The sequence below is a fragment of the Panthera uncia genome (genome assembly GCF_023721935.1).
Source record: "Panthera uncia isolate 11264 chromosome A3 unlocalized genomic scaffold, Puncia_PCG_1.0 HiC_scaffold_12, whole genome shotgun sequence".
NCBI classification, from domain to species: Eukaryota; Metazoa; Chordata; class Mammalia; order Carnivora; family Felidae; genus Panthera; species Panthera uncia.
In genome coordinates this window covers 33,643,182-33,664,104 of record NW_026057579.1, presented here as the reverse complement: position 1 = coordinate 33,664,104, position 20,923 = coordinate 33,643,182, and the positions used below count along the sequence as shown (strand labels likewise).

The 20,923-nt window shown below is 43.6% G+C and overlaps 1 protein-coding gene across 3 annotated transcripts in view; it reads right to left on the bottom strand.

The window, feature by feature from the left end:
• Positions 1-2,113: 2,113 nt before the first annotated feature.
• Positions 2,114-20,923, bottom strand: part of MBOAT2 (membrane bound O-acyltransferase domain containing 2) — a 128,573-nt gene continuing 109,763 nt past the window's right edge. For all 3 annotated transcript variants that reach the window (XM_049652575.1, XM_049652574.1, XM_049652573.1), the window contains 6 exons: positions 18,844-19,036; positions 18,371-18,474; positions 14,674-14,738; positions 12,895-13,027; positions 10,581-10,732; positions 2,114-8,606 (listed from right to left, as the gene is read on the bottom strand). In XM_049652575.1, the coding sequence (XP_049508532.1) occupies positions 8,381-8,606; positions 10,581-10,732; positions 12,895-13,027; positions 14,674-14,738; positions 18,371-18,474; positions 18,844-19,036 (873 nt within the window). In that variant the 3' untranslated portion in view covers positions 2,114-8,380. The remainder of the gene's footprint in view (positions 8,607-10,580; positions 10,733-12,894; positions 13,028-14,673; positions 14,739-18,370; positions 18,475-18,843; positions 19,037-20,923) is intronic.

Sequence of the window (20,923 nt, the reverse complement as noted above, 5' to 3'; positions counted from 1 at the left end):
GACACCTACCTGACTGAGTCACCCAGGCGTCCTGAACATAAAAATGTTTTTAAAGCCATGTAGCTAGGTTTACAAGAAAGAAAGGCAACCAAAAAGCTGACAAAAAGAGGCTCATACTGACATAGCTGTTACTTCTAAAGGAGGGAGAAGAGAAAGGTATGTTGGCCTTATGTGCAATGTGCTTTTTATTTAAGAAAAAAAGAAAAAAAAAAAAAAGGTTGGGACGCCTGGGTAGCTCAGTTAAGTGTCTGAGTTTTTAGAAGTGTTTTTCAATGTTTGTCCATTTTTGAGAGACAGGGACAGAGCACAAGTGGGGGAGGGGCAGAGAAAGAGGGAGACACAGAATCCAAAGCAGGCTCCAAGTTCTAAGTTCTCAGCACAGAACCGGAGGTGGGGCTCGAACTCAGCAACTGCAAGATCATGGCCTGGGCCAAAGTCAGACGCTTAACCGACTGGGCCACCCAGGTGCCCCAGCATCTGACTCTTACTTTCAGGTCAGATCACGGTCTCACGGTTCATGAGCTGGAGCCCCACGTTGGGCTCTGCAGCCGGCAGTGTGGAGTCTGCTTGTGATTCTCTCTCTCTCTCTCTCTCTCTCTGCCCCCAGCCCCACTTGCACTGTCTCTCAAAGTAAATACACTTAAAAACTTTTTTTAAAAAGATAAATTTTGAACCATGGGGCGCCTGGGTGGCGCAGTCGGTTAAGCGTCCGACTTCAGCCAGGTCACGATCTCGCGGTCCGTGAGTTCGAGCCCCGCGTCAGGCTCTGGGCTGATGGCTCGGAGCCTGGAGCCTGTTTCCGATTCTGTGTCTCCCTCTCTCTCTGCCCCTCCCCCGTTCATGCTCTGTCTCTCTCTGTCCCAAAAATAAATAAAAAACGTTGAAAAAAAAATTAAAAAAAAAAATTAAAAAAAAATAAAATAAAAAGATAAATTTTGAACCTAATGTGGCAAAGCAAAAACATTCGTTCAACATCAGCAGTGGGCACATGAGTGTCTATTAATTGTGTTCTGTAGTGAACTATATGCTTGAAATATTTCGTAAGGTCTTATTTTTTTTATTTTTAAAAAATGGTCTAAACTCCATGTCTTCCTATTATTCCTTTCCTAATTGGGGGAAGACAAGTTAGTGTTGGATAGTTGGCACATATCAGATTTAACCTTGTTCGTTTTCGTCTATGGGTGTGTAATGCTAGAAAATTCTCCACATATGCTTTTTTTCTTCCTCTAGTTATTGCCCCTCCCACATCTTTCTCCACCAGTAAAACATTTCCTCACAAACCCTGTGCACAGCTGTCCCAGACTCTTCCCAAGCTCCCCCCTCCTCCTGGTCCCAGAGGCCCCTTTGTGCATGCCTATAATAAAGCTCTTCCTGTATTATATGGTAATCACTTACTAGCTTCTTGAAGCCAAGGGCCATGGTTTAGTTTTCAGTTGCCCCGCAAGTGGTAGGAACTCATGAATCGTGGAATGGATAGTTCAAAGAACGAATACAAAATACATTATTACAATATTCATCCATATAAAACAGGAGCCCTTCCACGGGCCTTCCTTCCCGCGAAGCAGGTTACCCAAGCTGTTGTGTTTGGGAGGGATGTGCTGGGCTGGCAGGCAACTCCAGGAGCGGTGCCCCTACCACTTGTGGTCGTGGCCCAATGTCAGCACAGCCCTGAATCTCAAAAGGGAGTCATTAAACCTGCCATCACAGTCTAAGGCCTTCCCAGTGAGCAAGTACCAGGACGGGCTTACTTGGGGGTGTCCAGCCTGGCATCTTCGTACGAGGGTTAGCGGAAGATGTTTTTCCCATGGTGGTTCACGACAGAGTCTAGAGGGGCCTCTGGACGCACAGTTCCCTGGAGTTTGAAATCAAGGCACAGAAACCCAGTGGGAGCCCAGGTGCTCTCACTTGAGAGGTTTGTGTTTTGAGGTCTCACTTGAGAGGTACACTCACTTGAGGGGTTTGGTTTTTGAAGTAAGCTCCATGCCCGACGTGGGGCTTGAACTCACAAGCCCGAGATCAAGAGTCGCATGGTCTACTGAGACAGCCAGGCGCCCCTAACTTAAGGTTGTTTTAATTGCCTTCCAAAGTGTTTAAGTATTTTTCTTTTCAAATTTTTATTTAAATTCCAGTTAGTTAATATACAAGTGCACCGTTTCAGGAGAATTCAGTGATTGATCACTTACATTAACACCACGTGCTCATCCCAAGTGCCCTCCTTAATGCCCATCACCCATTTAGCCCCTGCCCCCCCACCTCCCTCCAGCAACCCTGTTTGTTCTCCATCCTTAAGCCTCTCATGGTTTGTTTCCCTCTCTCTATTTTCCCCCTCCCATATGTTCATCTGTTTTGTTTCTTAAGTTCCACACGAGTGACATCATATGGTATTTGTCTCTGACTTATTTCGCTCTGCATAATACACTCACTCTAGCTCCATCCACGTCCTTGCAATGTTTTAAGTCATTTGTAAGCGATTAAAGAGTTAATGATTCCTTAGAATATACTCATCATGTTGAAGAATCCCCTAGTAAACGAAAGACCATGATCTCTCCTGAGGTGAAAGGCCTGGAGTTCACTTCTATAGATGGAATTTAAAGCCTCAGAAATTAGCAAACACACACACATATTTTTAAACTACCGTTTAATCAGTTTTAAAGACACAGAAATTAGAAAAAAAACATTTATACGCAAGTTAGAAACATCTGTAAAACCCAGCAATAAGCCAGCAGCGCCAGGGACACGGACTGGAAAGGAGGGGTTATGAAATCATCACGTCACAGTGTAACCGACACAGCGGGAGTTCAAACTGAGAACCATACAACAAGAAATAGTTTACGGATCTGTTGAAAAATAACCCTTCTTTAAAAAAATATTTTGGAGTAACAAAAACAAAAAAGCACAGAACGCCACATTCTAGTCTCACCCGGGGAAGGCAGACGACAAAAACCGGCTGTTACAGCTGGGGCCCCCTCCCCATGTTCGGGCGACGATGTCCGACCACTCCTAGGCACAGGTCAAGATACGACTCTTCAAGGAAGGCAGGAATGAGCTCATACGGTCTCCCTCTGCACATAGAAGGGTTTCTCTCGTTCCACCTGAATTATCTTTAGTGTCATTCCTACTGGTTCATGCGGTGCCTTTCTGGTTCCGAGAGGCGGTCGTGCATAGGTGACAGACGAAGCTTGGCTTGGAACATGTTTGTGTGGGGTGTTTGATTCCTTTCCCCTTGTGACACAAAGTCAGGAGCAAAGGTACTTTGTTGACCAATCTGCACATACAGAACCAAAAATACTTAAAACTGGGAAGGAGACAGATGTTGAAGTCTGTCAAACTCTTCACGGGTGTCCTTTAGCGGTGAAGGACAAAAAAGCGATATTACCAAGTTAATTTCTCAGAGAAGTTACCCCAAAATAGAGACTGGCCAGGGCACAGTCATTTACGACTCCAGGAAAAGGTAGCTAGTTACTCTTTCCACTTGAAACATGTTATTAAGAAAATGGCTAGTCATTCTGTTGGGTGTTGCTCTGTATCTTTTGGTTTTTCATTTTATTTCCATTTCTTTCTGCGGCAGCAAAATCTGACGAAACGTGAGCGGAGAGATGGCCGTGCATCACCGACTTCAGCTTTAGACAGTGATTCCGCATGGATCTTTCTTTATGTTGTTATTTCTAGGACATAGAGTCTTGGGGTCATTTTGGTTTGGTTTTGCTTTATAAAAGGTTTTCTAAAAGAAGACAGGTATCATTAATTCTAAAGGCGAGACAAATCAGTCGGCATAAAAATGTGTCTTCAGGCGCCATTTCAGAAAGTCTTCCCAATCAATAAACTATAGAGCTTGTCAGTTGTTTACTGGGATTTCCATGTTAAAAATCTATTAAAATAAATATTATTTTAAAACATATAAAAACATTAATAAGCAGCCCACTGATTAAAATGTAACTGGCTGCATCCTCTATACAATGAGAGCCTCAAAAAGCAGCCTAGTCATTGATTATAAGAGCATTCCTATAAAACACCAACATGGAAAATTTCATTGTAAATTCTCTTCGGTAACGAGAGTCACTATACATAGATTTGACTACACGGTGCTGCAGAAACACACTGTGGAGACCCTCTACTCTCTGATCTTTCCAATCCCAATTTCAGGTACAGTTTAGCCAATCTTTTCCTTCAGCATTAGGAGCGTGCACTGATACGAACCCACTCTTACGAGGACGGCTGCAGAAGGAACTTTCTGCATCTAAGGTACTCGTATAAATGATCAGCCATTCCTTAAATGTACACTTGGTTCAGAGGAAGAGTTTAATAAGGTACTTGAGGGCAGTTAAGATTACATTTCACAGTGTTACATAGAATTCCGCACCTATGTGAAATCTGATGTACTCAATTTCAGCCAGGATAGACCACCAGTGGGTGAACGAAACTCCATCAAATACCGGTTTAGATGTAAAACTCCGGACAAGTCCTCCATTGACGCAACAGCAGGCACCATTCTGAAACAACTATTCTCTCAAGTAATTTTTTTTTCTTTCAGTTTTAGCGGAGAACCCTTAACATCAAGTAACTAATGATTTTGAAGTTTATAATAAGGAAACAAAAAAGTGTAAGTGCCCAAGTGGTTTGTGAATATACAAACTAAAATTTACAGGGTATGAATTTTAAATAGGAAAGACTTTTTTTGTCCTAAACACAATCTAGTCCTTGAATAAAAGTATAAACTTTGTCATTATTTTCACGGCCGAGTTTTAACATGTCTTCTGTAGTTTAAAGTGGTAAACCCTGTCCAGTAAACTTGGTGGGTTGCACTGACATATTCTAGGACAGATCACCTTCAATTTCACACGGCACAAATGAACGAACAAGCAGAGAAAGCAAAAGGAAGATCTGTTTCCTTCACTAGAGACTATTTCATGATCAAGGATTCATGTGAAGGGCTATATTCAGTAGAAAGGTTATGCTGCCACGCCTTCTGATTTAAGGGACTGAAAGATTTTCCTCGGTTGCCAAGAAAACCTTTAGAAAAGTCTGGGCTTGGAGCTGCTCAAGTAGTAAAAGTAAATGACCATGACAATAGTTCTGATTGTGAATCTGCCTTTGTCCGTGACTCCTACACGTCTTGCTAATGGCTTCCATTCATTACAAATCGACGGGTCATAAACTTTTAGAACTGATGCTTTAATTTCTTATTAAGAAACTCTGATCCAGAGGACAGGCAACTTGCCCAGATCCTAAGGTTCCTTAATAACAGAGCCAGATGAACATCCAGATCTCCCAGGACAATCAGTGTTTCCATGTGCCTTACCTTCACTCTTTAAAAAAGAACCACTCTTTGTACTGCAAAGTTTCCTGAAAACTGTTATCTATGGAAATCCCGCCATGGAATCCTGTCACACACGGCAGGGGTCAGTAACAAAAATACTTCTTAACCAAAAGTATGGTGGTGGCTGGACATTGTTGAAGCCAAAGAAACCTCCTCTACTATGCTGGATGTTTTAGAAGCTGCATACATTTCTCCAATTACCCTGAGTTCCAATAAAAATGCTCATTTTTAAAACTGAGATTAAGCTACTTGTAAAATGGTGATCACTGAGATACATCAAATTAACTGTTACTGTTTCAAGAAAATGAAATTGAGGGAAGAATAATGTTTTTGTTCCCTTTTTTTTTTTTTTTTTTTTTTTCCCTGAGTAGCATAATAATGATGTTCACCGATCATCTCTGGAGTAGTTTCATGACAACTGAAGAGTGGAGAAATAATATAAATATGGACTGAATCTTACTGTGTTGATTAAAAAAGAAGCAAGCACATAGTACAATGAATCCCTTTATACTTAACAGTAGTAGAGACAGACCAGTTTCCACTTCAAGTAGAAGTATTAATCCTTACAACACTCCAAGTAGATATAGTCATTTCACACAGCACAAAGTGTTTCTTCTTGAGAAGAAAAGTCGAGAATTAGATTTCTTTAGTTTTTCTAGATTACATACTTACGAGAATTTCTACAAAATTAGAGAAAAGCTATCCTAAAACCATTTCATACAAAAACCAAAAAACTAGTTGATCCAAAGGGATGAAAATCAGTCAATCTGTGTAGATAATGCATCATCTTCAAAGTAATTGGAAAATTATTCAATCATCTCGCTTCCTGGATGGCAACACCACGAGGACATTCATTGAACAAGAAACAGGTAACAGTGATTTTAGGTTTACAGGCAGAGAAATGACATAGGTGATAAAAATAAACAGTTATTATTTATTAATGGCTAGAGGTGGGCTGAAAAGAAGTTTTATTAAGCTTTCTTATTTTCATTTATGACATGCCTAGACTTGTCCTTTAAACCCTGAATTTGTTTACTTTTGAAAAATAGTGATCAGATTCTCTGCGGCAGTAATTAGACTAAGGAGACCTTTCGGGGGCAGATATTTTCCATGATTATTCTTTTCCATTGTCTCACGTCACACAGCTAGCTTAATCTCAATGCATGGGAAAACGGAGAAAATTTATTTAGCTATCTGTCCTTTCCTGGGAAGTAAGTAGCAGGGTATGGCTGACCTCAGCAGGTGGAAAAATTTTACCTTTAGAAAAATAACCACATTTGCTATAAACAAAGACCGGGATATTTCTAAAGCTCTAAAAAGATACGCCGATGTTTTGCTGACTGAGACCTCACCAGTTCCAAGTACGCTTGCTGTTTCTCTTTAAATGAAACACTGCGCCGCTCAAGCCAGATAGGAGTTCTGCTTTAACTTCATGTACAAACTTACCGACGACAAAAATAAAAGACACACCACACCTAACCAATTTGCATTGCATTAAAAATGTAAGGCAGAAAGGAAACGAACTGGTCAAATAAAGGTGAAGTCAAATCAAAGACTGGTCAAATAAAGGTGAAGTCAGAAGGCCGTGTCCCCCGCTCTTCTCTCAAACCCCATGATCCCGTGATTCACTACCTGTGGCTGAAGCCCTACACTCCAGGATGGCCTCGCAGTCCCCTCCTCTGCTTTCAGCTTCCCACGCCCGTCACCAGACTGTGGCATTAAAGGAGACATCGAGTGATTCAAGGTGAGATCAATTATGGGGAAAATGGCCTGTAAGGTAAAAGCGTACTCTTCTACTTACAGAACCTAAAACTCATTAAAAAGAGTGAAGAGCAACATTTTCATGTAAGAATTTACGAGTCTGGAAACGGATTTATTTTATTTTCTAAAAATGTGGGCCAGACCCCACGACTTTAAGCTTTCATCTCCCTAAAACTTTCCCCAATAGGAAGTAAGCTGTTAAGGGTAAGAAAGGGACTAGACAGTCACCTTACTCAGTGATTTCTCTTCCATAACCCTCACACAATCCACCACTATTGTTTTCATGATCCCTCTAACAATTCTAGATAATTTATGCTTGATAAATTCCATTTCAAAGTCCACCACGTTAAAAAGTTATTCCATTTCGATGTCTTACATAATCACAAAGAACTCAGATAAGTAAAGGTGAAAAGCACGTCTGCGGAGCACGTGGTACCTACACTGTGCACCTGTGCCCCATCCCAGCAGGCTCTACGCCAGTCCTCGTGGGGCCTCCTTCATTCATGCCTTCCTTCCTTCCCTTGTCATCTTCTCTTGCTTTTTTTTTTTTTTTTTTTAAGAAAATAAACTTAAAATATCCCATTACCCACCTTTAATTGTGTTGAAGAAATTCTTCCTTGACGGGCTCTGACTGACACAAAGTAATTAAATTCTCCAGGAAAATAAGCTACGTATAATTTGGCATCCGGTCCTGTTTGCGGTTTCGCTACGTACTGCAGTCATCTGAGATACTTTAAGAAAACCCTTCCAATACTGAGATGTTTATTGCATTTTTAAAGTATCCACATCTTAAATATCCTGTTTCAAAATTCCTCCAGAATTCCTTTACAGCATATAACATCAAATATTGAAATAGTGTTCTCACAATATTACACTTGAAAATACCATTTAGGAACGATATTTCAGGAAATAGAGGGTTTAAGGCAAGACATTCATTTGGAAAAGTTAATTTCTCTCAATCATCCAGATTGACACAATTACCTGTCCACCTCTTCGGTGCCTTGGGATACGCAACATACATTCAGCAACAGGGCACACATATGACCGTGTGGACATATGCTGAGGTCCTGAGTGCCCATTGAGATAATGGAAATATTTTTATATAAGGCGTGGCCCACAGGGACATGGCCTGGGAGGGGTTATTCACTCCGTTTCCAATCTGCTCTACAGGAAATTCCCTACCTAGATCTGTCAGATGTCCCCCCACTTAATCTCTTTTCAAACAAACACAAATCCCTTGAAAAGGTGCTAAGAGTGGTTTCTGTTAACATAGAAAAAATAGCCGTCAGCATATTTTCCCCTTCACTGTTTTAATGATGAATGTCTAGAGGCTATTTCTTGATTCTGATTGCAAACATTGTTTGTTGTGGAAAAACTATTCTGTCCCAAAGAATTTTCTCTTTCATCAAACTTTTTGGATCGTGCCAGCTGAACATTTTCCTGTGTATTCTTTCCTCTTTGACTTTTTTTCACCGGCAACAACAATAATACTAAGATACCAGCAATGTGCAGGCCGTAAAACCAGGAGCTGGAAGAAAAAAAACCAGAATTTACTTTATTAGATTTTGATCACGGATGCTTAGCAACTGCACACTCGTCAGAATGTCCTACGCCCCACTCAGGATGTGTGCATTCACCACATCTCTTGCGTTCCTGTCCCACCCCTGCCCCATGAGAGGCAGCTCTAAGGCGTATGCTAGTGGGTTTTTAGAAAGCAGCATATAAGCCCAGACCACTTCGGAGCATGACACTAGGTATCACATTACACTCCTCTGTAAGGGTCATAAGTCCATGGCTACAGAGAGCAAAAACAAAAAGGTACTTATTAGCAGCTGCAGCGACCTAAGAATAATCTCGCAAATCCACAGAATCGAACACTGAGTGAAGAAAGAGAAGGCAGAGATGATAAAGGCCTTAAATGCTCTGGCCTCCTCTGCTGTTTACGGCCCCTGATTAAGTTACAAATATTCCAGTGATGTGAGTAATAGATAATACTGCCTCTTGATGGTCACTGTCATATAATAAAGGAAAGTCACATTACTAAGAATATTATTAGAGGCATTATTCCTGAAATTAAGTATAAATCAAGTGCGACCGAGGCCACTTTTTTAGCTGTAAGTTCAAGTGATCATGAACAAAGTACCTGCGATAGAAAATCTAACCAACAGCTCGATCGCATTCAAAAACAAGTAATCATTCTGTGAAAAGGGGACATTTTAGTGGAGTTCCTTAATGTCTGTCTGTATGTGTCGCCATATTCCATTCAACAATTTTTGACCATGCCTTCTGTGTTGCCGTTTCTAAACACTGGGGTAATGAGGACTTTATGAAAGATGAAGTGTCTGATGTCAAAGATCTCGCTAACACAGCGAGAGCGGAATTTGGTGGGTGAGGGAGACAATAAAGAGATAAAACATGGAATTTAAGACAAGAGTTTCCATAATACAGAGAAGACAAAGTACCCGTGAAACATAAAAGAGTAAGAAGGGAACAAATTCATGAAATACAAGTAATTTATTTCCTTTTGACTAAAGCAATGAAAAGGATTAACAATCCCTTGTTAAGAACAAACTACATTTTAAAACTGCTCTGTCCTATTTTTGATTGTTCATCTTATTTCAAGTTCGCCTATCCTCTCCTTTTTGGAGTTAACAGTCTGACAACCCGAACTCTTGGTGCACAGACTCAACCAATACTTACTCGTGATTATCTGGAAGATATTATTTTGCTTCCACTCCCAGAATATCCCGAGAGACACAAAAACCTTTGCTTCAGCTTATAAACTCCTAGCCCTTGACCCCAGGGCAGGGGTGAGCAAACGCCAGCCCACGGGCCACATCTAGCCGGATGCTGCTTCTTTTATTTGGTTAAGTGAGGTACAACTGACCTAATACGTTACAGTAGCCTCAGGTGTACAACATAATGATTCGATACGTGTACACATCGTGAAAGGATTCCCACGGTGAGTCCAGTTAACATCCAGGTGTAAAAAGAACAGCTACATTTTCTAGTTAAACCTCTGCGAGACCTGAGGCAGCGGCTGCCCAGCTGGCACATCTCTTAAGTCATATTCATCTCAGGGTTAAGTGGTGTGAATCATTCCATAAAAATCTTGGGACTGCTTGGTTTAAGATGAAAAAGCTAACTACAGAAAGTAAGGCTAGGGCATGATTTTTTTACACTACCCAAGAGCAAAGAGCTTGCTCTTAAAAATAAAGTTATTCCCGGGCGCCTGGGTGGCCCAGTCGGTTAAGCCCAGTCTGACTTTGGCTCAGGTCATGATCTCGCGGTTTGTGAGTTCCAGCCTCGAGTCGGGCTCTGTGCTGACAGCTCGGAGCCTGGAGCCTGCTTCGGATTCTGCGTCTCCTCCTCTCTGTGCCCCTCCCCTGCTCATGCTCTGTCTCTGTCTCTCAATAATAAATAAGCATTAAAAGAATAATAATAATAATAATAATAATAATAAAGTTATTCCCACTGGTATATTTTTAAGAGTGACACTTACCTGTAAAACATGAATGACGGTTTTACAGATAGAAGTACAAATGGCACAACTGTGTAACTTATTGCTACTTGAGTCACTGTCCACGTTATAACATCATACAATAATTTAAGCTGGGGAGGTTTGATGAAATAATGTCTAAAGTTATTTCTCATCTGAAATAAAGAAACAAAAATATGTGCTTTATCTTCAATGTTGCTACAGAGTCACACTGACTACATCCACTGCTTCAAGAACGTGCAGTGGCTGACATTCCCACGCGTTGCTGGTGCAAGTCTAAGGTGGCGCTGCCATTACGGGAAAAGTTGGTTTGGCAAAAACGAATACATGTATCTGTGAAAAATATGGAGAGAGCAAAATGTGGGAGTGTGGGTAAAAGGCATGTAGGAGTTCTTTGCCACTCTTCTGGAGATTTGAAGTTGCATTAAAATTAAAAGTTTCCCGGGGCGCCTGGGTGGCTCCGTCGGTTAAGCGGCCCACTTCGGCTCAGGTCATGATCTCGCGGTCCGTGAGTTCGAGCCCCGCATCGGGCTCCATGCTGACAGCTCAGAGACTGGGGTCTGCTTCAGATTCTGTGTCTCCCTCGCTCTCTGCCCCTCCCCCACTCACGTTCTCTGTCTCTCAAAAGATGAAATGAATAAATGTTAAAAAAATTTTTTTTTAAATCTCCCCCAAAGTTAAAAATAACACTGCCTAGAGCTCTTTAAATCATATTTGGTATAGTATATAAATAAAGTTCTGTCTGTTTTCAATGTTTTCTACTATGACTTAATGAGACATCCTTCCTCTTGAAGCCCTGGGTTTGTGAAATACAAGTGAAGATCATACCCTGAGCTCAGGCCAAACACACTTAGAATAAATGGCAACGACACACATTCTCAAAATAGGTGTTTCCTAATAACCACTATTCAAACATTTTTTTTTAGCTTCCAAAAAAGTCAAAACATTTCAGTTTTGAAATGTGCGAACTTAACCAAACATTATTTCCTCTTTTCTACGATCACCTTCCCTGCTTTTCTTGTCTAGTATGTTCAGAGGTGAAACACGGCCCCGTGAGGACACCACCGAGTTTCTCAGAAGTGACCTGGTGTGTGGCTAATGGCTCTCCCTACAGCGAGACCATCGTTCGTAGTGGCCAGAACGAGTCCCGACACCTACATGTTGCCTGGTTCCCCGTGCAGCACCTACCCACCCTCCCCGCCCCCGTCCACCAGGGGCAGATCCACTCTCCTGAAGCACGGCTTTCCACTGGTCATCTCCCTCCTTGAAGACCTTCCCGGACTCCCCGGGCTGCAGGCGGAATGAGGGTTGGTCCCTCTCCTCGTCTGTCAAGTCCTTCTATTATGCCCTCCTCCCTCCGCCCCCTGCACTCCTTTCCCCTTCCAGAATTATCCACTATTTAGGGATTCACAAAGTCTCTGCTTCAACCAGATTTACTTTTCGTTTCCAAACACACTGGGCACTTCCAAACTTGGTTTTGAGAATGTCATCTCCTGGCCTACAACGTCACGTTCTACCCCCACCAAACTTGGCTCACTTTTAAAACGACCTTCATCTTTCAAAGCCCTAATCCAACCACGCTTCCCTAATGAGGCCACCTCTGGTCAACCCAACCAAAAGGGATTTCTTTCACCTCTAAACAACTACGTTACTTACTATCTATAAAGCCCACAGGATCTATCATATATGCCTCGTGCTGTACATATGCACATATGTACCCCCACCTGAAAATTGACTAAATCTCTGCTAGTTTGTTAAATGAGGCCTCCTCACCTGTACTTGCTGGAAGAAGCCTGTTCGAGCGCTGTTTTGGTCACGTCACTTTCAAGGACTCACACTGAACTGTCCTTCCTTGCCCACCCATGTCACCAACCTGATTTCTCAACTGTTTCCCAAAGTATGACTCCAGGTTCCAACCAAGCCAACACTCTGAAGAACTGTGCCCTGTCTCTAACGTTGGCACCCGCCACCCGGGGATGGCCCACCGGCTCTGTCCATGGTCTTCGTGCTCCCCTCCTCACCTACAGGAGGATTCATCGGGGACAGCTCTCGGGAAACGTTTGTGAAATGAACCCATCTTTATTTAACGCAGGTTTTAGCTCTCGTTCAGAAAACCGCGCAAAGACAACCAACGCTGTGCAGGTCCCTCCCGCAGGAGCGCTGGACAAACACGCCAGACGCCCCCCTCGCTTCTAACCAGAGCACGGCTCCATCTGTGGCCACACGAACGAGGCCTTCGGGGAGAGGGTGAGCTCGGCCTCCTCCTCCCACTCACGTGGACTCCCCTCGAGGACGACGTGGGGTTCTAGGTACTCACGGCTCGTGCTGCCAGTGTCATCACCACTCCCGTGAGAAACGTCAGGTAATACCCTGGGTAAACCCCGTGCCAGATGGCGGACAGAACGAACGTCTGGATGGTTGGACTCAAGGAGGCTCGTTCGTAACACACCCTGGAAACCATGAACACCACACTGAGTGGTTAGAGTTCACACAGCCCACAGCGATCATTCTTTTCTCAGCCGACAGGGCCCAGGGCAACCAGGAAAACAACCGCAACTTAGCATCGGCCACAACTTGACCTGTGACCTCAGGGAGGTGAAGGCTATTAGCTATTCCTATTGATCTAGGAAAACAAATTTGATTTTCATCTTTTTATGGTACCTGTGATAGCTAAAATGATCATTAGTAGTGTCTAGAAATCTATACTATTTACCAAAAAACTTCAACGTGCTTAGTCTAAAATTTCCCTGTAACATGGTAGAGAACTCAAATGAAAATAAGATTTTCTAAAGGTGTCTTATTTATTTACTTATTTATTTATTTAGTAAGTAAGTAAGTAAGTAATCTTTACTCCCAATGCGGGGCTTGAACTCACGACCGTGAGATCAAGAGTCACATGCTCCATTGACTGAGCAAGCCAGGTGCCCCCAAAAGTTATCAAATTTAAAATACAACAAAGGGGTGCCTGGGTGGCTCAGTCAGTTAAGCCTCCGACTTCGGCTCAGGTCATGATCTCATGGTTTGTGGTTCAAGCCCCGCATCAGGCTCTGTGCTGACAGCGCTGAGCCAGGGGCCTGTTTCAGATTCTGGGCTCCCTCTCTGCCCCTCCCCCACTTATGCTCTGTTTCTCTCTCTCAAAAATAAAGAAATAAACATTTTAAAAAATAATAAAATAAAATACAGCAACAACAACCACACAACAGATTAGTTCAGAAAATATGTAGCCACTGGGGAGACTGCAATGTACCACAAAGCGACAATGTCATATGGTGGGTATCTCAAGGCAGAAAGATATGCAACTTGCCATGAAATAAAGGACACTCCCAAAAAAGGCTGCTTTACACAGTGCTTAGAGCCATAACGTTTCATAAAATAAACTCGAGATACAGCGACGTATCTCACTGGGAACAAGGAGACAGAGTCCCTGGGAGTTTCTGTGCAACTCCCTAACTTCATCTTTTACAAATGTTGCCCCACTCGGGCTGCCTGTGGCTCCCCCTCGGCCGTGTGACAAATTCCTCGTCACGGATCCTGGCACCAGCACTTCCTCTCCCCCTGTGCCTCGCTGCTCCTGCTCTCTCTCTCCGCTCTTCCTCGCTACAGGGAACGCACAGGTGACCCTGCTGTGTTTTTAACAAGATCGTGAATTCTTTGACTGCAGATGTTGGGTTTTTCTGTCCTACTCATCGTTGTGCCCTGTGCCTAACATACAGAAAGATCTGTCAAATTGAAATATGTTTGCAACTGGAACTGCTGTGGACAATCTAGGGCATCTGGACAGTGGTTGTACAGTTACTCTGTTTTATTTAACCAAATCTCCAACCAATGACAGTAGGAGGACGCTGGCGATCTCGGAAAGATGCCTGGGAAGGCGGACTGAGAAGCCCGTGATCGAAACATTCACCATTCAGGCCAACACAGTTCTCAGATTCGATAGACTCTTGCGTTGGAAGACGTTAACAGTATTTCCTGGTTAACACCAAGGTCAGTGTCACTCAACACACTGTTATTTAATCAAGAATCTGAACTCAGTGAAACTCAGCCTCAGGTATTAGACACCATAGCACAGCTAAAGACTGTTCTTGAAGGAACATACCTTTTGAGCCAAAGAGCTGTCTGAATATTCCAATTATCAAGAAACATCTTGAAACTTGTTGACATCTGAAAAACAAAAGAACCTTTTTCTTTGGCCAACAAAATAATGAAGGTTTAGATACAAGCAATAACATGGTGTTGTGCTAAAAATCAAGTACTTGATGCTGACAGTGGTGTACTGATTTATTTCCTTCATATTTGCTTTTCTAATACAGTAATGTGCTTGTATAAATAAAACTTGCTTCTCAGAGAGGACAACTACAAGATGATCCCCATTTTCTCCTATATGTTAACATTTAGAGGCGTTGTCATGGAATTATCCCAAAGACACTCCTGATATGTAAATGACCTTTCCATGACCCTTCCATGACGCTTTCACTGGGGACTGGACGTCCCATCGAGCCACAGCCTCTCCATTCCGTCACCCCCACACCTCTTCAGCCACCATTTGTGGCTGCTCGGAACCTTGGCCTCACCCGAACTACTGCCATCTATCCACGTTCCCAGCCTCTCCACTCGAGCCTCTCCCAATAAAAGCTTCCCCCTTGACCTCAGAAGGACCCTCTGGTCTCCCAACTCTACTTCTTCCCTAAGCAAGCGTCTCCTCCTATGTCTTCACTTCCTTCTCACCATTCAGACTGGTGCAGTATTTATTACGCTCTTCAAAATTCTTGATGCGTTTGTTTCTTCTTCCTTTTAATTCATCTGCTTATCAAACTCCGAGTCCCAGATCAACCATACTTTCCGTCCTCTCTACTTATAACCTCTGAATCCAAGTGCAGAATATCATATAACACTTGAGACTTGTCTTAAATCCACACTTTTTTTTTATTTGAGAGAGTACACATGCACGTGCACACAAGCCCACATGCGAGCATGGGAGGGGCAGAAAGAGACAGAGAAAATCCCAAGCAGGATCCACACTCAGCCTAGAGCCCAACGCAGGGCTTGATCCCATGAACCATAAGATCAGGACCTGAGCCAAAACCAAGAGTCAAGACACTTCACTGACTGAGCCACCCAGGCACCCCTCCATCTCTCCGTTTTAAAACAAAATTAAACAAAACTCTCGCCTTCACCTGTTCCCCTCAGCTATGACCTTATCTCTACCCCCCTTCCTTGTACAGCTAAAAACTGCCTAAGAGTTGTATCATCTGGCTTTTATAGCTTATCCCTCCCATGAAACCGTTACCAAAATCATCACTCAACCCCCAGGTGTTACAGCTGCTGGCATTTGAGTCCTGCTCTTACTGCCCGTATCTCAGTCGCATCCAACCCTGATCACCCTCCCCTCCTTCAGGAAACTGGCTCCTTCTTCTTTATTTTTTCTCTAAAAAAAATTCTTTTAATGTTTATTTATTTCTGAGAGAAAGAGAGAGAGAGAGAGAGCACACACAAGGGAGGGGCAGAGAGAGAGGGAGAGAGAGGATCTGAGGTGGACTTTGCGCTGACAGCAGAGAGCCCGATGTGGGGCTCGAACTCAAGAACCGCGAGATCACGACCTGAGCCTAAGTCGGATGCTTAACTGACTGAGCCATCCAGGCGGCCCCTTCTTTACTTTTTCTTAGACCATGCATTCTCACCAAGGGCGATATTGCCCCCAAGAGGATGAAAACTGGTTCTTGGCAAAAAAGGCTTACTCGTTTTATGTATAAAAGCATATGTGTATATACATGATATATAAATGGACATACAGTGTATGCAGTATTAAAGTTCACGGGCTGGGGGGGGGGGTGGTTGATGAGGTGACACATGTCTCAAAACCTCCTCAGGGTGGCGATAATGAACAGAAAGTTAGAAACACTGCCATACATACATTCATCACTCAATTTCCACACTTTACGCTTTTCCTTCCCCTTCCCCATTTTCATTACTGACATCGTAGGAAAATTTCAAGGCAAGCATCAGACATCTTATGTCACCTGTACATAGTTCAGAATTTACTGGACTTTCAAAAAACCAAGATCGGACCTAACAAAACTAAGTATTAACTCCTTAATATCATTTAATGCTCATTTTGTGGCCAAATATCCCGACTGTTTAAAAACATGGTTTTCCAGTTGGTCTTTTCAGAGGGTGCAGACAAGGTGCAATGATGTGTTTGGCTCTGCTCTCTGAATCTGTAGCGGCCCCTCCCTGCCCCCCACTCTTCTGTGGCATTTACTTGTGGGGAAAATTGGGTCCTTTGTCCTGTAGATTTCCCGCTTCTGGATCCAGCATTTAACTTACTTCTCTATACTGCACACTCCCTCTACATTTAGAAAGATTTAGAGACCTAACCACGCTTAACTGTATTGGCAAAGTACTTGAAAGACGGTGCTGTGTTTCCTATGGCATCACCTCCACAGGCGCTTAATGACTGACTGTCCCACTTTTCGTGATGAACGTTCAGTGACGGTAAGGCTCAGCGGCGGGTCCAGCCTGACCCATTCATTATCAAGTTGTTGGTCAACTTTTCACCTTAGGTTTTGGTAATTGCTACTGCTGGAATAATTCTCTCAGGCTTGCAAAGCAATGTCTCCTTTTGCTTTTCCTCTCCTTTCTCTGGCTCCTTCTCCTGACCTGCCTTCCTCTGCCCAGCCAAGGGCACAGGGGCTCCTTGGGGGTTCACATCCCTTCTCGGTCTCTCGCTGCTCTCTCATGGCTACTCTCGTGGTTTCCCCCCAAAACCTGAAATGCTACACGCTTCTAGTTCCCCAATTAGGATCTCCAGCTCAGATGTTGCAGCTAGTGTCTGGTCATTGGTTCGTCTGCCGGACAACTTAGTTAAGTCTGAAATCTGAACACACAGTCTCTTCCCCTTCAAACCTGTACCTGTTCTTTGTTCCTTCTCCCAGGGAAAGGCATCGCCATAAAACTGGTTTAAGCCAGATATCTGGTCCCAATTTATAACTCATTCTCTCTTGCTGATGCCAGCATATCACCGGGTTCTGCTGAATCTCTGGAACAGTGCTCCAAGGTGCTTATGTCTTTCCGGCCCCACTGTCCCTACTCTAGCTTAGGTCACCATCACCTTGGATTAACACAACACCCTCCTAACAGACCACTCTGTTCCACGAGGGCAACTCATTCTACCTAACATAGCCAGACCCTTCTAAACCACAGCTGTGACCACCTCACTTGCATAAAACCCATCCACCACACTCCATCGCTCTTAGGAGAGCTCAAAACTCTTAATACGGCCTCTGAAAATATCTCGGCTTGGCTTCTGTGTCTCCAGTCTCCACTGAAGTCACAGTCACCACTCCCTCTGTTATGACCCAACATGAGCCACAAATCCTTTCTCAGGTTGATCACCCTCTACTTGGAGTGCCTGGCAACCTCCTCCTTATCATTTAGGACTCAGCTTAAGACTATTTCCTTCAGGACCCTCCCTGAGCTACCTCATCGGAGTTGGACCTTATCTTGTAGCCCACACACACCCTATATCCCTCTGACCCCAATCTTCCCTTCTGTAGCACCCACTAGATTAAAGCCCCACGATCGAAGGGCCCAGGTCACACCAATCTTACCCGCTAGATCCCCAGCGCCTGGGGCACATGATTGACAACCCACAAATATTGGTTGAATGGAAAAATAAGTTATTATTGTTAAAAAGCCTTCAACATCACTCTTGGGACATCGCGTCATGACCTGTAAAAGCAAAGTGGGGTACGTAAAGTATCATAGGGTAACTGACTTGTTAATGATTTACTAACCTCTATTTGCTGAATTCTCAAGTTGGAAATTAAGTCCCAACGAGCTGTTCCATTTTCATCATATCCTCTGAAACCAAAGCCCGCAGCATTATTAATAGCATCCGCTGCAATAAACAAAGTGAAAAAGAAGGTATGAAAAACCTATGTAACAATCTGCCACGTTCTCTCAGAAGGTACGTGTTTATCATATACTAGGATCTTTTATTCTTAAACAGTAAAAGTAGATTTATCCTCATTTTTATCTGATATTATAATAAAATGGGCCTTGAGCCAGTTTTTAGGCCATCCTAACAGTTTGTAGGATATATCCTTGTATTTAGGATACGAGCTGCAAGGTTTGTGTCTTCTAATAGATGACTAATGTTTCTAATTGGTCTTTAAGTGTATCTCCTCAAGAGGGCACTCTGCTGGCTGGCCATTGGGTAAGATACACTTCAGCACATGAACAGTGAGGTCTACCACATGTCACTTACCTAATGTCCACGCAAAATAGTATTTGGGTCGGGCAGCCAGAAGAGAGACGTAGAGATAGATGACTTTTGTTGGCCATGAAGCGGTAGCTTGAAAATTCTCATCGATGTTATACTCCACAGGTAAGGTGTTAGAGATGGTCAAGTGAAATAGTAAGGAAAGTCCACAGACTAAGAGCTTCTGAATAACTGCAACCTGACAGAACGAGACAAGACTTCATAAACTTAATCCATTTCCCTTTTCATTCGTTCTACCCACTACTGCTGGATTCATCTTCCCAAATGCAGCATTAATTCTAGAACTTCCCCGGTGAAAAATCATCAGCTACGCTGTGCTCGGCATTTGAAGCCTTCATGGTCTCACAGTAGGACCGTTTCCAGCCTTCTCTCCAACTAACGCCTCCGGAGTATGGCTCAAATCACTAGAAATATCAATTTGTATTTTCAAAGCTTTCGGTTAAAAAAAAAATCTGAGAGCAAACACAGGCGTGTAGGTGTGAGTACACGAAAATAGTCACGTTAAAAACTTTTGGTGGTGGATTGTACATTTAATATACACACTCATACGCAGTTGATTACTCCATGGTGCTTTTACCCTGTATTTCCCAAACGCTACGCATCTCATAAACATTATTTCTGCAATAAACAACTCATACATCTCTTTAAATCTGAAAGTTCTTGGATGCAATTTTGTTCACAAAACTAAAAGAACCACACGCCCGAGAAAACAAAAAAGATCTGCACAGAAGACTCTGATGGGGAAAAGAAAGAAAAAAAGCCATTCTTTACTGTATCCTGGAAAGGTGAAATCACCGTCAGAGAACCCAATTCATGGTGTTTTTGGATTATTAGTAGGCCGGAATATTTCAATCCGACTCGGTGTAAGGGAGGTGACGGCCCCTGCCGAGGGAGGGAAGCAGGTGGAAGAAAGGAAGGGCTGGCTGTATCCAGGTCATGGGAGGTAACAAAATACTTGCATTGTGAGTGTCCTGCTCAGCAACCTAATAATATTCAAATTAACTAACCTGCAAATGAACGTTCATATGTGAACACTTTCTGTAACACTGCCCAAAGAAACGGCTCAGAGGCAGGAGTCAAAGCACATGCCCGGCTCACTGCACTGCTGGAAGAGCGTTATTTGTTCTGGGGCTGGCCTGGCGAGGAGGTACTGAGTGGTCAAGGGCTCCTCGCTGCAGCTCGTATTCTTATTTCCTCCATGTCTTTGAAAGCCTCCTCCAGTACGGAAAAGGCTACCTTTTCTTCACCTCTTCCCAAAATATCTAACCTATACATTTGAGAAGAGATTTAAAGCAGGTAATTAGAGAGAAATTATAATTACAAATGAGGTGAGCTGGAGAAAATGGCCTGACACATTAACCTAAAAAGTGGGTGCGTCATCTCAGGGACACAGTGAGAAAGGCTGCGGCCTTCCGACTACGTGTGCAAGTTTCCAGGTCTCAGTCTCAAAACAAAACTTCAAGTAGCACACGTCTGATCACAACCAGCGATAGGCACACTCGCCCATGAGACTCCCCAAAAAGGCTGAGGCAAAGCGAGATCAGGGAGCCGGGGAGGCGGGGGTGGGGGCCTGGGAAGCCGGGTACAGGCCCTGGGTGTCAGAGTCTCCTGCTCAATAAGGTGGCACCTTCCACCTTTCCAGCAGGGGGGCCAGACGTGAGCTCTCAGAGAAGCTGAGCCAGAGAAGATCAGGCTTAGGGGCACAGGTCCAGGGTGGGGGGCGGGGTAAGTGCTGGGATGGAAATGTAGAGACTCTGGAGGAAGTCTGCATCCTGAGAGGTGAAATCCTCAGCCCCCTTGACCAGGCCAGCTCCAGAAGCCAGCAGTCAACTCTGTATCTACCTCGTGAGACTGCCGAAGGCCGGAGGATCCTCCACTAAGAAACTAAGCAGCCTCAGAGAAAAGTCCTACAGACGTCATGGCGGAGGCAGACAGGTGCTCCCCGGAAGCCACCCTCCCCTTCTTGCGCAACAATGGAATGTTTACTTGGGGGCACTGAACTCTAGCTGAAGACCACACAGCACAGTCCGCTTCGCAGCTGAGTGTAGCCACGAGGTCCGCGTGA